The 13536-nt window shown below is 44.1% G+C and overlaps 1 protein-coding gene across 2 annotated transcripts in view; it reads left to right on the top strand.

Annotated features, from left to right (window-relative positions):
- Nucleotides 1–4690: 4690 nt before the first annotated feature.
- ROCK1 (Rho associated coiled-coil containing protein kinase 1) overlaps nucleotides 4691–13536 on the top strand; it is an 82037-nt gene continuing 73191 nt past the window's right edge. The window contains exon 1 of one of the 2 annotated variants that reach the window (XM_042869016.1): nucleotides 4691–5058. In XM_042869016.1, the coding sequence (XP_042724950.1) occupies nucleotides 4966–5058 (93 nt within the window). In that variant the 5' untranslated portion in view covers nucleotides 4691–4965. The remainder of the gene's footprint in view (nucleotides 5059–13536) is intronic. The other variant, XM_042869017.1, reaches the window with a different exon arrangement.

The following is a 13536-nucleotide window of genomic DNA, read 5'->3' as shown; positions in this document are numbered from 1 at the left end:
TTTTCTTTTTTCTTTTTTCTTTTTTCTTTTTTCTTTTTTCTTTTTTCTTTTTTCTTTTTTCTTTTTTTTCCTTCTTTTTTTTCCTTCTTTCTTTCTTTTCTTTTGACTGAGAGTTGAATTTGCTTGAGTTTTTGAAGATTTCAAGCCAAAAGTACTTTTAAGCTTCAGGACAGTGAAAATAAAAAGCCTTTTCCCAAGGTAAGAGAAGAATTTCTGTCATCTTAACATTTTCTGTACCCTTCAAGTGGCTTCAGTGGGAAATCAGGATTTGCCATGGAATCAGTCCTTCTTGAGGCATGAAGCTTTCAGCATTCCAGTGAAATTTTGTTTTGATTTGATTTAAAATTGCTTTGTGCGCTTTTGCCATACATTGGTCACAGGCTTTTTCTACTCTTTTAAAGCATAAGGGGAAAGGGAGCCCAGGCCAAAACTGCAGTCACGTCTACACTGGCCTGAGCCATCTGGTGACCAGATATTTACCCACTGGATTGCTATCAAAGATTCGCAGCTCTCCTCCTTTCCAGATAGAGCAAAAGTTGCTTTGGGAAGGCTTACGCTGAGCTGTTTATGCAACTCTGCCCTTGTCTGCTAGCAGCAGACACATCTGTGTTTGCACTGGAGCAAACCATCACATTCCGTTTGCTTCCTGGCTTGCAACAGTTTCTTTTCAACCTTCTTCCTCCCCAAATCCTGACCAAACCTGTCCACTGCAACACTTCGGAAAGGCGACTTTTTTTTTTCTTCCCTATTTCTTGCTCATTCAAGAGAACAACAAACATGCAGATCTGTTTCTCGTTCATCACTCTCCACACACAAGCTGCATAGTCATGTAACTGAAGCCCTCCATGTCTATTAATGCCAGTGACACATACACATTTACACACGTATATTTTGCTATGTTTGACCATCCGCAGACGTTTGAAAGATACTACTTCCACTGAGTACATCCATGCCAAATTCTCCTTTTTACTGATCATATCCCAATTTGTCTTCATTTGCTAATCATTTTTATTCTCTAGGCAATTTTTGTTTTCTTCTGTTTTTATTCTGTTTTCATTCTTACATTTTCCCTCATCCTGCGAGAACCAAAATGCCTTATTTTTCTTTTACTAGGCAGTATGAATGATATCTGTAATCTTTCTTTGTTTTCTCTCTTCCACTGGTACAATTTCGTAATGTATTCACTACTTAAACCTACAGTCTGTAATTCCTTCAGGAGCTTTGCCAGCATGCAGCCTGCAAGGGAAGCCTCTCGATGTCACTTGGAGCTACCTGTAGCTACCAGCATCCATCCTCAACATGGTCTTTTTCACATTTTGCAGGTACACTAAGCCCAGTGTCGGTGTGAGTCTTTCATTACCTAAATTCAGTTCAGTTATGCTGATGTACAATTGGTCCTTGCCTGAAATGCTGAGAGCTCCTGCAAAAGGCCTTTCTGGTGCACAGATGAGTTTTAGCCACGGCAAAACATTTTGCCTAAGGAGGGTGTTTATTGGTGACAGCTTTCACCTGAGAGCGCTAAGAAATACTGGCCTGTGCTGCTAAGTGCCCCGAAGGCTTGAGTTGTGGTGAACCTGACTCAGTACCATACGACAAACAAGGAAAAAGGGTGGTGGACCAAAGTCTGGCTTCATGTAATACGACTTAACTGTTCTAGGTTTCATGTTGACTAAGGAGGAAGCTGAATGTGAGGGCAGATCCCACATTACTGACTTGGCTGAATATGGTGAACAAGATTTAGAATCATTTTTACCTTGTGTAACTCCTGTAAGTCAAGAGTTACATCAGAAGTTAATGAGTCTTCTATTCTCTCTTTCTGTGAGCATTCTTAAAGGTACACACTTGGTGACTTAACAAATTGAGACAACCTTTGGTTTTACAAGGCACTTAGTTTAGTCTTTCTCAGGTTCTTCATGTAAGGATGGGGAGGACAGTGCCTGCCCAGAGAGGGCCTAGCTAATACTTAGCTATTGAAACTTGTTGTGATTTACAGTCTTATCACATCCTCCAGTATTAGAGACTTCATGCTTTTCAAAAGAGAGAAAAGATTTTTTCAGGCTTGCAGTCTTCATCAGTTCAGTGTTACTGGGTCATACGTGTGTTGAGTAATTTCCTTTCACTCAGCAAAAGATAGCTACATTCAGAAATACAGGATACAGCAAATGCAGGAAGAAGAAATTGTCCAGTATAGTTTGTGTGTTATCAGGAAGTAAAAACAAAGAAAGATGTGTTCACTGCATTATAGCTGCTAAACTAGGATGGAACTTCATATGGTTTCTAAGGGGGCACTGCTAGAAATACATAAGTTCCTTATCACACAGATACATGCTGAGTGCAGCTCGTGAAAATATGTTTGAAGAGCCAAGCATGTGAATGAGTGTCCACTGGATTAGAATCTATTACATTACATGGGATGCCCCATCCCTGGAGGCATTCAAGGCCAGGCTGGATGTGGCTCTGGGCAGCCTGGTCTGGTGGCTGGTGACCCTGCATAAAGCAAGGGGTTGAAACTGGATGATCATTGTGGTCCTTTTCAACCCAGGCCATTCTATGATTCTATGATGATTCTATGATTACACTCATGAGTTACAATGTGAGCATTTTATCACAGCAGACACGTTTAAGCCATAAATGTTTTTAAAATTAGCACTTATTTTCTCTTTTGCTCCCTTTGATGTTTTCAAAGCAGGGCTCACAGTTTTCTAGACAGCTCGTTGAAGCTCTTCCCACACAAATTCTGTGGCATTTTGAGACAGACATACATTTTTAGTCTACCATACTCATGAGAAAAGCTCAGTCTGATGGAGGTGTTAAAAATATACTCTGTTTGCATGCAGCTGAGTACACACACGGCAGCTTCCCTCATGAGGAACACTGGAGGAGGTACTGTGCTATACTGCTATTGTGGGAAAATCATTCACAGTGTGCGAGTTCAGGCCTTCCCAGTGCCCAGCTCTCCTATCTGAGAAGATGTCAAGCCAAGGGGATGGTGCTCCTCTCTGGGTGTTGTTTTGGAGCTGGGTCACTGAAAAAAGCAATGCAAGATGCATTGGGCAAGTGACTGCTTGCCTTGACTACTGCATTCATTTTCAGGCCCCTCACTACAAGAAAGACATCAAGGGCACTGGAGCATGTGCAGAGAAGGGCAGTGAAGCTGTGGAGAGTCAGGAGCACAGGTATTACAGGGAGTGGCTGAGGGAGCTGGGATCATTCAGTTTGGAGAAGAGAAGGCTCAAGGGAGAGCTTATTGCTCTCTACACCTCTGTGAATAGAGGTTGTGGCGAGGTGGGGGTCAGCATCTTCTCCCACATAAGTTGTGACAGGATGAGAAGGAATGGCCTCAAGTTGTGCCAGGGGAGGTTCAGGCTGGATATTAGAAATGTCTTCTCAGAATGAGCGGTGATGCAGCAGCACAGGCTGCCCAGGGGCGTGTTGCAGTCACCATCCCTGGAAGTGTACAAGAACCATGTGGATGTGGCACTGAAATGAATTTGTGGGTGCTATTGGTGGTAGGTGGATAGTCAAACAAGATGATCTTAGAGGTCTTTTCCAATCTTAATGATTCTAACTGCTGACATGCAATGAAGAGTTGGGCCTGCACTCTGCTGGGTGCCTAAATGCACCATGGCAAGTTCTGCATCATTCCGTGGGTATTTTTACCCTGTTTAATATCAAGGCTGCAAGGAGCACTTCTTTCTTTAAGCAAGCAGTGAATATCCATGGTGGAACAGCTGACACGCCCAAGTGCTTGGCTATGGACTCCTTGTTTCTCAGCCACAGCTGTGGAAGCAACACGTAGTGCAAGCGATTGAAGCACCCTCGCTGCCCCAGCCCCGTGGGGAACGTCCCCGTGGGCAGCAGCACGGCGCAGTGCCACCTGCACGACGCGTCGTTGACGGAGCCCCGCCCGTAACCGCCGTTCCGTACGCGCCCTCCCCGCCCTCCGCCCCAAGCCCCGCCCATCTCCTTCCCTAGCCCCGCGGGCACGGCGCGCGCGCGCCCCCACCGACCGTTGGGCGGCGGACAAGGAACGCCGCCCCCGCCTCTCGCGCGCATACCTTCCGCCTCCTTCCTCCTGCGCGTGCGCGCTTGCGCATCCGTGGCGGGCGCCCCCCCTCCCTCCCCGTTCAAACAGGAAAGGCGGACATGTTGGTGCCGTTCGCGGCTTCCCTCGCAGCCGGACCTCGCGCTCTGCCCTCCCCTTGAGCCACCTCCTTCCTTCCCGCCTCTCACGCCGCTCGGTCCCGGGGCGGCCCGGGCTGCGGCAGGTTGAGGAGCGGCGGCGAGCGGCGAAGAAGAAGAGGAAGGAAGATGCCGTTATCGCCTCTCCGCCGCTGAAGCGCTCCCGCGGGGCGCTGCTGGCACGTCCCGGGAGAGGGGCGGCGTGCCCCGCGCTACCTGCGCCCATGGACGGAGCGAGCCCGAGGCACTGAGGCGCGGCGCCGGGAGGGCTGTCCTGCCTTGCGGGTCGTTTTGCTTCGCGCTGCGCCTCTCTGATCCCCCTTTCCTCGTCTCGTCGTCGCTCCTACGCGCTTCCCGGACCCGGCCGCTGCTGCGGGGCGAGAAGGAGGAACCGCTACGCTGCTGCCAGCGCGGCTGCCCGGCCGCGGGAATGAGGCCGCTGCGGCGCAGGGGCCCGCGCGAAGGCGGGAGGGCGCGGAGAGCCGCGGCGGGGCTGTGAGCGGCGGGAGCGCCCGCGGCACTTTGCTCCCTCGGTGCGGCGCGGGGACTCGCCCGGAGACCGCCGTGATTGAAGGGACTGCGCAGGAAGCGCTTCGCAGCCCCGCGTAGGCTCTGCGGTTTCTCTTGTGCGTGCTTGTTCCTGTTCTTGTTGCTTTGGTTTTTTTTTTTTTTTTTTTTCCGTTTTTAATTTTTTTTATATGTTATCCTTTTTCGGGTTGTTTTTTTTTTTTTTTTTTTTAACATTTGATCTGGAATAAGGGAAGCTTTTTAATCGTCGGAAACATGTCGACGGGAGAAAGTTTTGAGTCTCGGTTTGAAAAAATCGACGGGACTTTAAAGGATCCCAAATCTGAAGTGAACGTGGACTGTTTGCTGGTAAGTGAGGGGTGACAATGGGCCCTGGGGCCTTTTCCCTTTTTCCCTTCCAGGTGGCATCGCATCGTGCCTGATTCATGGTCCTGTGCCCACCCTGAGTGGAGGCAGACAGCTTTGGTGTGATCTGCTGATCGCTGAGTGAGGTGCTGTGAGGTGCTGGCACAGCTGCCCATGTAAGCTGTGGTGCCCCATCCCTGAAGGTGCTCGAGGCCAGGTTGGATGGGGCCGTGGGCAGCTGAGCTGCTGGGTGGCAGCCCTGCTCATGGCACTGCTTAGTACTTTACTACAGCGTGACTTCTCCCTCTTGACATTTTGCTGAGAAAAATGCTGTGAATAACATAGCTGAAGGATTAAGGTGTCCTTGCAGGTGGGGCAGTACTCACAGCAGAGGGGCTTAGTTCATGCTGAACTACTTGCTGTGCTAGGTATGAGGTTCACAGCTGCCTGCTACTTGTTTTCCTGTTTCCCACAGCTGATGGCTCTGGTGCTTTCAGTGTCGTAAGTGCATCATGAGCAAGCAAGCATAACACATTCTGACATAAACTTAATGCTGTTTGACAGTTGCTTGCACAAAAGTGGATGATGCTTCAGTTCTGGTTATAAAAAGTATCAAAACATGTGCCAAATCCAGCCAGTTTGGGATGTGGATGGATTCTTGGATATGCCTAAAGATATCCTCAAGTAGCATGGGTTTCCTTTTTGTGCCAAGCTAGTGAGTTTCTCTGTAGGAAGTGATAAAAGTTCGGAAGTGTGTAGGTGGGTCCCCATCTCCCCCTTCTCCTATCTCAAAGAGAACGACTCAATGGGGTTTGTTCCTAGCGTGAACTCTGACATTTGGGGGAGGGGATTGGAGGAGGGGATAGTTCTCAGTAGCCATTCTTCATCCTCTGTAGCATGGGTTTTAGCATGTAGCTTGCTTGAGCGTAAAGCAGTGGAGAGATGAAAATCTCGTGAAAGACTGTGCACAGGTTCATGGCAACATGCTCTCTGTTCAGCTGATTGGTGATGCTGAGGTGCTGACAGGTCAGACCTGCCTCCCTGGACCAAAGCAGGACCTTGTAGATGCTGTTGCCACAAAGGAAAACAGCACTGCATCTTCCAGGCAGCTTAGTGCTTTTGTTCTAGTTCACATATCTTCAATCTCTGAACCACAGCTGATGCGAACAGAGATGATGCTTAGGATATTGCTTACTCCATTGTGATGACTTAAGCCAGCACTGTCAAATCCTATGTTTTTACACCCGGCATCTACTGATAGAAGTCAAGGGTACACAACTGTGTCTGGAGTTGGACAGTAACTGTGGCTCAGTCTGCTAGCGTTTGTGTTGGTCCTGCTATGGAGGTTTTCCCACAGTAGCACTAAAGAGGCTGCAGAAAGCAAACGTGCAGTTGATATAGTTTTTAACTGTATTCCTTGATCTCAGCAGTTTAAGGATTTAGTTCCTTTTTAGTTACATCAGTCACTATTTGGAGCTGAGCTGTAGTCAAGTTGGGAATGAACTTGTTGGGATGTTTCCTGTCATGCTTCTGTTAGGTTTTGAACTCGTGTTTGCCTCTCTGATCTTAAGAATGACCTTTAAAGTTAGGTTTTTTTTAATCAGTTTTCTGAAGTTTTTGGCATATATTTGAGTATTCTTTTAAAAGCAGCTTCATATGTTATAATCATCAGTATTACTATTGTTAGCCCTCATTACGGATAATGCTGTCTTACAGTAATGCCGATTTTAAAAAGTGCTTCTGAAGAAATCATCTGGTGGATTAACTTTGTGTTTGGTTACTGTATCGCTCTTTTTTAAAATCTTTCCTCAGTTCTACGGCTTTTTTTCTGCAGAATTGAAGTGTGTAGCCCTTTCTTAAATGGTCAAAGTACTTTACACCTCTTCTACACCTCTTCAGTTCGAATCGCACTGCAAGCATTGTTCTTAGCTCTAGGCTTATATTTAAATTCATAATCTATATGGTTATTTTTTAAAGCAAGAAAAGCTTAGGTGTATTTGGTCTGCACCTGAGGTACTTCTGTGAGATGAGCCCATTTCCTTAGGCTAGACAAACTTGTACCAGCTCTCTAGACCTGGTATGTAAATAAAAATATTGTTTTTTATGATGAGACTTGACACAAAAGAAGTTTATCCATTTTTATGATAATTGTTATATCTTAAAAACCTTTATTTCTTTCGAAAAAAGACGTAAATTGGTGTCATGTAGTGTTTTCACGTTTTCTCATCAATGGTGTTAGCTAACTCTTGGTCATTTTTTGCATCTATATGCTTTAAATTCAGCTTCCAGTATTCGAGATATGTGGGCTAAAAAATGCTGGAGTTTCTTTAGTTTGAAGGAACTTATGTTGCCCTTCTTAGTCCCTGATCAGCCTGTAGTTCTTGTACAGATATGGAGTAACCTGAACAGCAGTTTTGTGATCTTTTTTTGTGAGTCTATGTGAATGTCCCAAGGTAGTTTCTGTGTGCTGAAAGTATCCTAAATTTATATGTGTACTAGTGAGAGAACAATAATGTGGCTGGAGGAAGAGGTGGAGGAAGGCCTGATACAAAGGAAGGTGTGTTATGGGTTCAGGAAGGTGTGGGATAAGAGTTGTGACAACAGAGCTGGCAGAAAAGGCGGACTGGGGACTATGGAACTTCAATTTACATAACACAGGAAGGAAATTCAGAAAGCTGAGGAATAGGAAGGAGAAGAGAATAAGAGAAAATGGAGAAAAATAAGCAATTGCAATAAAAGCAGAGTTTTAAAAAAACAAAAACAAAACAAACTGGCTTCAAGTTGCAACTGTCCATAACTAAATTTGCATCTTCCCACGTACTTGATTTAGTACTGGGCTGGGAAAGCACAGGCAGGGTCTTTTTCAGTGAACCATGAGGAGGTCAGAACCTGCATTCTTTGTCAAGTATGTGCTACAGCATCATGTAGGGCTTTTCTCCAAATCAGGCCCTAGGATTTTTAGTCTTGAGAAGATCTAGTAAGATTGTGAAGTAGTCACACAAGGGCGTGTGATAACCAGTACTGCGAGCACCACAGCTGTGATAAATAGAGCTAAGGGCATTGTAAGTAACTATTTTTTATCTTGAGCTCTTTTTTCCATTAATGTTATTAAGCAGTAAAATGTAGTATTCGCTGAGCGTGGTTTTCCAACAACTTTGGAATAAAACCAGGTTTCTTTCATCTCTGTGTTCCCAATTAAATCCTTGGAGTTCACGTGCTTCCAGTTTTTGGAGAGCAGGGAGGGAGAGTTGTAATATGTTTATGGATAGAAGGCTTGTTGACCTGAGGCTGCCTGTGCTTGTGATTGATTTGAAAAGTAAGTGTTCATGAAAATGCTCTTTGGGGCTGTCTTCGCTCTGATGATAACTTTCAAAGAGTCTTTCTACGTTTTATGTGAATGCTGGAGTATTGAATATTCAGTCACCTACTTGAGTAGGTGATGAAGACTTTTGATGATCTCAGTCTTAAAAACATCGAATCTATCAGCTGTTTTCAGCAGGTTGGATTCGGATTAACTGGTAACGGTGAAAACTGTATGACAGAGTTGGTTTATTTAGTCTTAAGAGCTTTCCATTTTTGTTATACCCAAAATACACAAGTGTGGACCTTTTCCTGTGTCTAACTAACACTTGGCCAGGTGAAGTCATATTCATCTGCCCCATGTAGGGATCTGGAGTTTTAAATCTCTGTTGTCACTGGACCTTCCTTTTCTCCATTGCTTAAAGATTGTTAGAAAGCTCTTCTGGAGATGTTGTATAGAGATTTGTTAGAAAAAAAAACATGAAAAAAAGAATGCAAGTCAATGTACCTTTACTTCAGGAGATCTTAGCTTTTAAAAAAAACCTCTTGAAAATTACTTCTGAAACCATGCTTTTAGAATCTGAGTGGTAAAATGCTGAGAAGCTTTCTCTGTTGCTGACAAAGCTCCTGCACAGAAGAAGCAGGATTTGGACATTTTCAGATCATCAACTCCAGGATGCTGTAAGTAGTCTGCAGGTAGTTCAGGGTAAGGTGAAATGTCAGCGCTGACAAAACCTCCTAGGCTGTGTCTCTACAGCTGTTTTGATCTGGAGGGTTTATTTTTCAGTAGGATCTAAAATGAGACTCCTGGCTGACATAGAATTCTGAGTCTACAAGATGTCCAAGCTTTCTGACTATAACTATGATTGTGGGTTAATACTGCCTTCTTACCTCTATGAATTATGAACACAGGTTGATATGAAATCAATGATTAATATATTTTACCTTGTTAAGGTAGAGTGCAACTGTAAAGTTGGCTTTGGAAAAATGGTAACTTGGTGGATTTGCGTTTCAGGTTGCACTTCAGGAGTTGTCTTACTGTTATGCAAACCTCCAGAGAGTAACAGTAAAAGCAGCGGGACTGTCAAAATGTTAGCGTTTTGTTCACAGCGTATGGTACCTTTTACACAAGGATCATTAAATTAGTCAGCTTCTCTGTTTGTAAAACTATAAAGACTGTGGACATGTAGTTTTTTTCCTATTAAAAATTTTAATCAAGAATGATAACGGAAGGGTGATGTTAAGATGTGTTTCAGCAAGAGGAATAGGAAAGAAAAGCCACCCCTAAACTTTTAATAGAGTGTAAATGCTCTTCTGGAGTAACAACTTCTGTAAATAAAATTGTTTCCCTGGCAGCTGTGGAGTATTTTCATTTCTTGGAGGTGGTGGGAAAGAGGATGGGAGCTCATGGAATTTGTTCATTGGACGAACTGAAAATCAACCAGCAGGTCTGGAAGTTTTTGACTTCTTTGGGGAAGATGATAGGCTTGGGAGCCACTCACTGAGAATGTAATAAATCTTTAGAAGCTCTACGACCAGGTGATACTGGTAGTCTCATAGTGGCTGTTACCACATTCCCTAGGATGTACTTCAGCACTATCTGAAAACAAAGTGGCTGCTTTTAGGTCTCTCACTGAGGAATACTGAGATACTGCACTGATACAGTGCAGGGTGCTTCTCCTGAATTTGAGGGGTTCCAAAACATGTATTTAAAGAACTGTTTCTTCTGAACTTGAATTTATCAAAACTCCTTTGTCATCAAGAAATTGCAGTTGTCATTGGAGATAGTAGAAAGCCAAACTTCCTTTTTTGAGAATAAAACCAGACTGTGGTTGAAAACTATTCTGCCTCTACCTTTATTTGTTCAGTCATTCAAGTGGAAATAAAGCCAGAAGGCTGATGAGACAATATTGGTACAACTGTAAGCACTCTCCAGACAACGCCCAGTTATAGCTGGGCTATATAACAAGTATAAATAGTACTATCTTCCTTAGCAGTCTGCTGAAACATACACCCTGATAAACAGGGGTTGAACAAGAGCTGAAATGTGATCTTTGTGAAAAGGAGAAGTAGTGTGGAGATCTTGGTGTCTTGCTGTGCTGAGACAGTTTGTTCTCCTATAGTGTGTCTTTAGTCAGACTGTTTTCTTGGTTTTTGTTTTTTTTTTTTTTTTTTTTTTTTGGTGAGGTTTTTGGTGTGGATGGATATCCAAACAGCCTCAACTGTGTTGTGGCATCATGTTGACGTCTGTCTTTAGTTGAGAGTGTGCAGAGATGATCTGGACTAGCAGCAGTTGCTCAGTCCAGTTTGCCTCCCATGTTGCTGAGGGAGAATTGCTGCAGGATCAGTACCACGTTCTCATTAAAGCACAGGTCAAAGTCTATTCTGATACTCAAAATCTTGTAACTCATTGTTTTTAGCTTACTGAAAGTTTGCCACTCCCTGTAAATATTTATACAATGCAGTGTTATGGGGACACTACTTCGAATCTCTTTGTTACAGGCTCTAACTCAAATCCAGCTGTTGATTTCTGTGTTTCAGCTTTCCCTCTTAGATTTTTTAGCCTGGAGAAATGGGAAGACCTACATGAAAGAGACAAACATGAAGTTTTGTTTTTTCATCTATGTGGGCTGAGATAAAATAGAGATGTGATGCCTGGAAACTTCTGTAGGAGACGCTGGAGAAGTTAAGTCTTTCTAGGTTGTGTCTGGTCTGCAGAACTTGTAAGTGATCTGGAAGCACAAGTGGAATGGGTGGTGTTCTCCCCCCTGCCCTCCCAAATTAATGAATTGTAAGTTAAGGCCTTGAATTCTAGTGCTTGGACAAATTTTGAGTAATGATGTCTTTCTCTTTTTCTTCCTAAAAGCTGTGTGTTGTTCAGATAGTGCTACATGGTATTCAGATGAGTTGAATGACGAGGTAAAAGTATATTCAGAGGAAAACAAATACTTCCTGATAATGTCTATTGATGTTAGATATCCACGCATACACTGGATTAATAACAAATGGCTGTTTTCCTGTGTAGTCACTGGCTGCTGTGAAAATACTGTTTCTCCAGAGGTTGGGTTTCTTTAGCAAATAAACAACGGCAAAAGAAAGGCCTAATGGCACAAATCTAAGTTTCTCACATCTACTCTGTGCTATCCAAAGAAGGAAAGGTTAGAAGCTTCTCTTTTCAGCTGGAGGTTTCAAATAGGCGGCATTTCCCTGTTTTAGTGTTAGAGAAAGCTGTGTGTCAGGAGATGGCTAAACAGGATTTGTATGATAGCCACAGTAGCTGTTTCAAATGGGAAGGTGTGAGGGAAGGAAAGATCATCAGGACATTTGTTTCGTGGTGGTGAGGGATAGATGCTAGGTTTAAGTTTTAAAGGAAAGGAAGATCTGAAGGTGATTTTCTAAGTTACTGTTTTATTTAGAAACTTTTAAAGAAACTTAAAAATGAACTAGGCTGTTTTCATTTTCTCAGTTGATTAGTTTGGGATGTGAATTCCAAGTTAGTCTCTTCAGTATTTTAGTGCTGTGTATACAGTTGGAGTATTATTTCGCTGAGGACCAGTTGCATGACTTCAGAGAAGGGTTGGGGTTGGAGGTGAGGTCTGGTGCCACCCCCAGTGCCTGCCACCTGCCCACAGCAACAGCCAGGTGGCTTTGGACTCTGCGGGGATGGAGGCACTGACATCTCTGGGCAATCTGCAGTTTGCTGTTTCTCAGCAATATAATTACTCACTGATGCTGTGTGGTGGAGAATGAAATTCGCTGAGACAAAGTTGTCATTTATTGGTTTTGATGTGTAGTTCTCTGAATGCTTTAGCCTTGTTAGCATGGTCAGTAAGCCTCTGCAGCCCAAATCTTTACCTTTCAGAAATGATCTGCACAAAGAAACTTCCCGCGTGTAATGAGTTGTAGATTTGGAGGTTTTGTGCACAAGGGCAACTAAGTTACCTGATGGGGAAGTTGCTATTAAGCTGGCTGCAGCTCAGCACCACTCAGCTGCTGCTGCTGGGTGGGATGGGGAAGAGAATTGGAGGCAAGAGCTAGTGGCTTGAGATAAAAACTATTTACTAAGACAGAAGATAAAATGGGAACAGAAAAGCACTATATAGCTGCAGTGCAATCAATTACTTGCCACCTGATGCTGCACAGCCCACTGGGTGAGCAGCAGCTGGCCCGGTCACCCGCCCACACCTTTAGAGTTCTGTGTGGTGTTGCAGGTATGGAATTACACTGGCTTTATTCTGGCACCTGTGCTGGCTCTGCTCCGCCCCTGCTGTTGTGCTGTGAAGGTGGTGGCTCTGCCCTATGGAGTGGCCCAGCCCTGGGTGTGCCTCCATCTCACAGCAACAACCAGACGCTGGTGTGCTGTTTGGGCTGAAACCAGGACAGCTGGTAAGCTCATTGAGTTTAATTTGTGATGGCAGATGAGATAGATTAGATGTAGAATTTTCCTGTTGGAGAGGGAAGAAGAAAATTGATGACTTGCTCTGATAGATGGCATCCAACCTTTTGGCTAGCCTGGGTTGCACTGAGTAAAGAGGAATTGTCTTGGGCTGCATATATGAAGGTTGCTCCAAAACTAATCCTAATTATTTGCATGAAAACAGCAACCAGTACAAAGAGCACAATAGCACTGTTTGATAGAACACATTCTTGGCTACAAAACATTCTTTTTCAATACAGTCATCACCATTAGCTCTAAGTTTATACCAGTGATGAGCAAGAACCTGCATGCCACACTTGTAACAGTCTGCACCAGTGTTGGTGACCCGTGGTTGCTGCTGCTGAAATGCACTGCCTGCTGCCTCAGTGTGCTCCCGTACATTGGTTGGTCTCCACAGACATTCAGCGAGTGTCAATGAGTGTCAATGGGTGCTGTTTTTATCTGCGTGGAGGAATTCGGTGACACATCTTTGCTACATATGTACTTCCGTGTCACACGCCATTCTGTCAGACTGCCCCTCTGCTGCCATCTGTCACATGGCAACAACATGCAACAGGATGTACAGGATATGGGTGGGAAAGTACCTTTACTGCCATACCACTGCCATCATAAAATATGATAAAATATTACTTTTGGAGCAGCCCTCATTAAATATACATTATAGTTAATGCATAGAAAATAACAGAACATTTTTAATTTTTAATGTTTTTTTTATTAAAATGTATAAAAACAGAGCAGTAAAA

This window comes from Lagopus leucura, unplaced genomic scaffold (genome assembly GCF_019238085.1).
Source record: "Lagopus leucura isolate 7727_CA_CO unplaced genomic scaffold, USGS_WTPT01 Super-Scaffold_100002, whole genome shotgun sequence".
Classification (NCBI taxonomy): domain Eukaryota; kingdom Metazoa; phylum Chordata; class Aves; order Galliformes; family Phasianidae; genus Lagopus; species Lagopus leucura.
The sequence above is the reverse complement of the archived record's forward strand: the minus strand, read 5'-3'. Positions and strand labels throughout refer to the sequence as shown.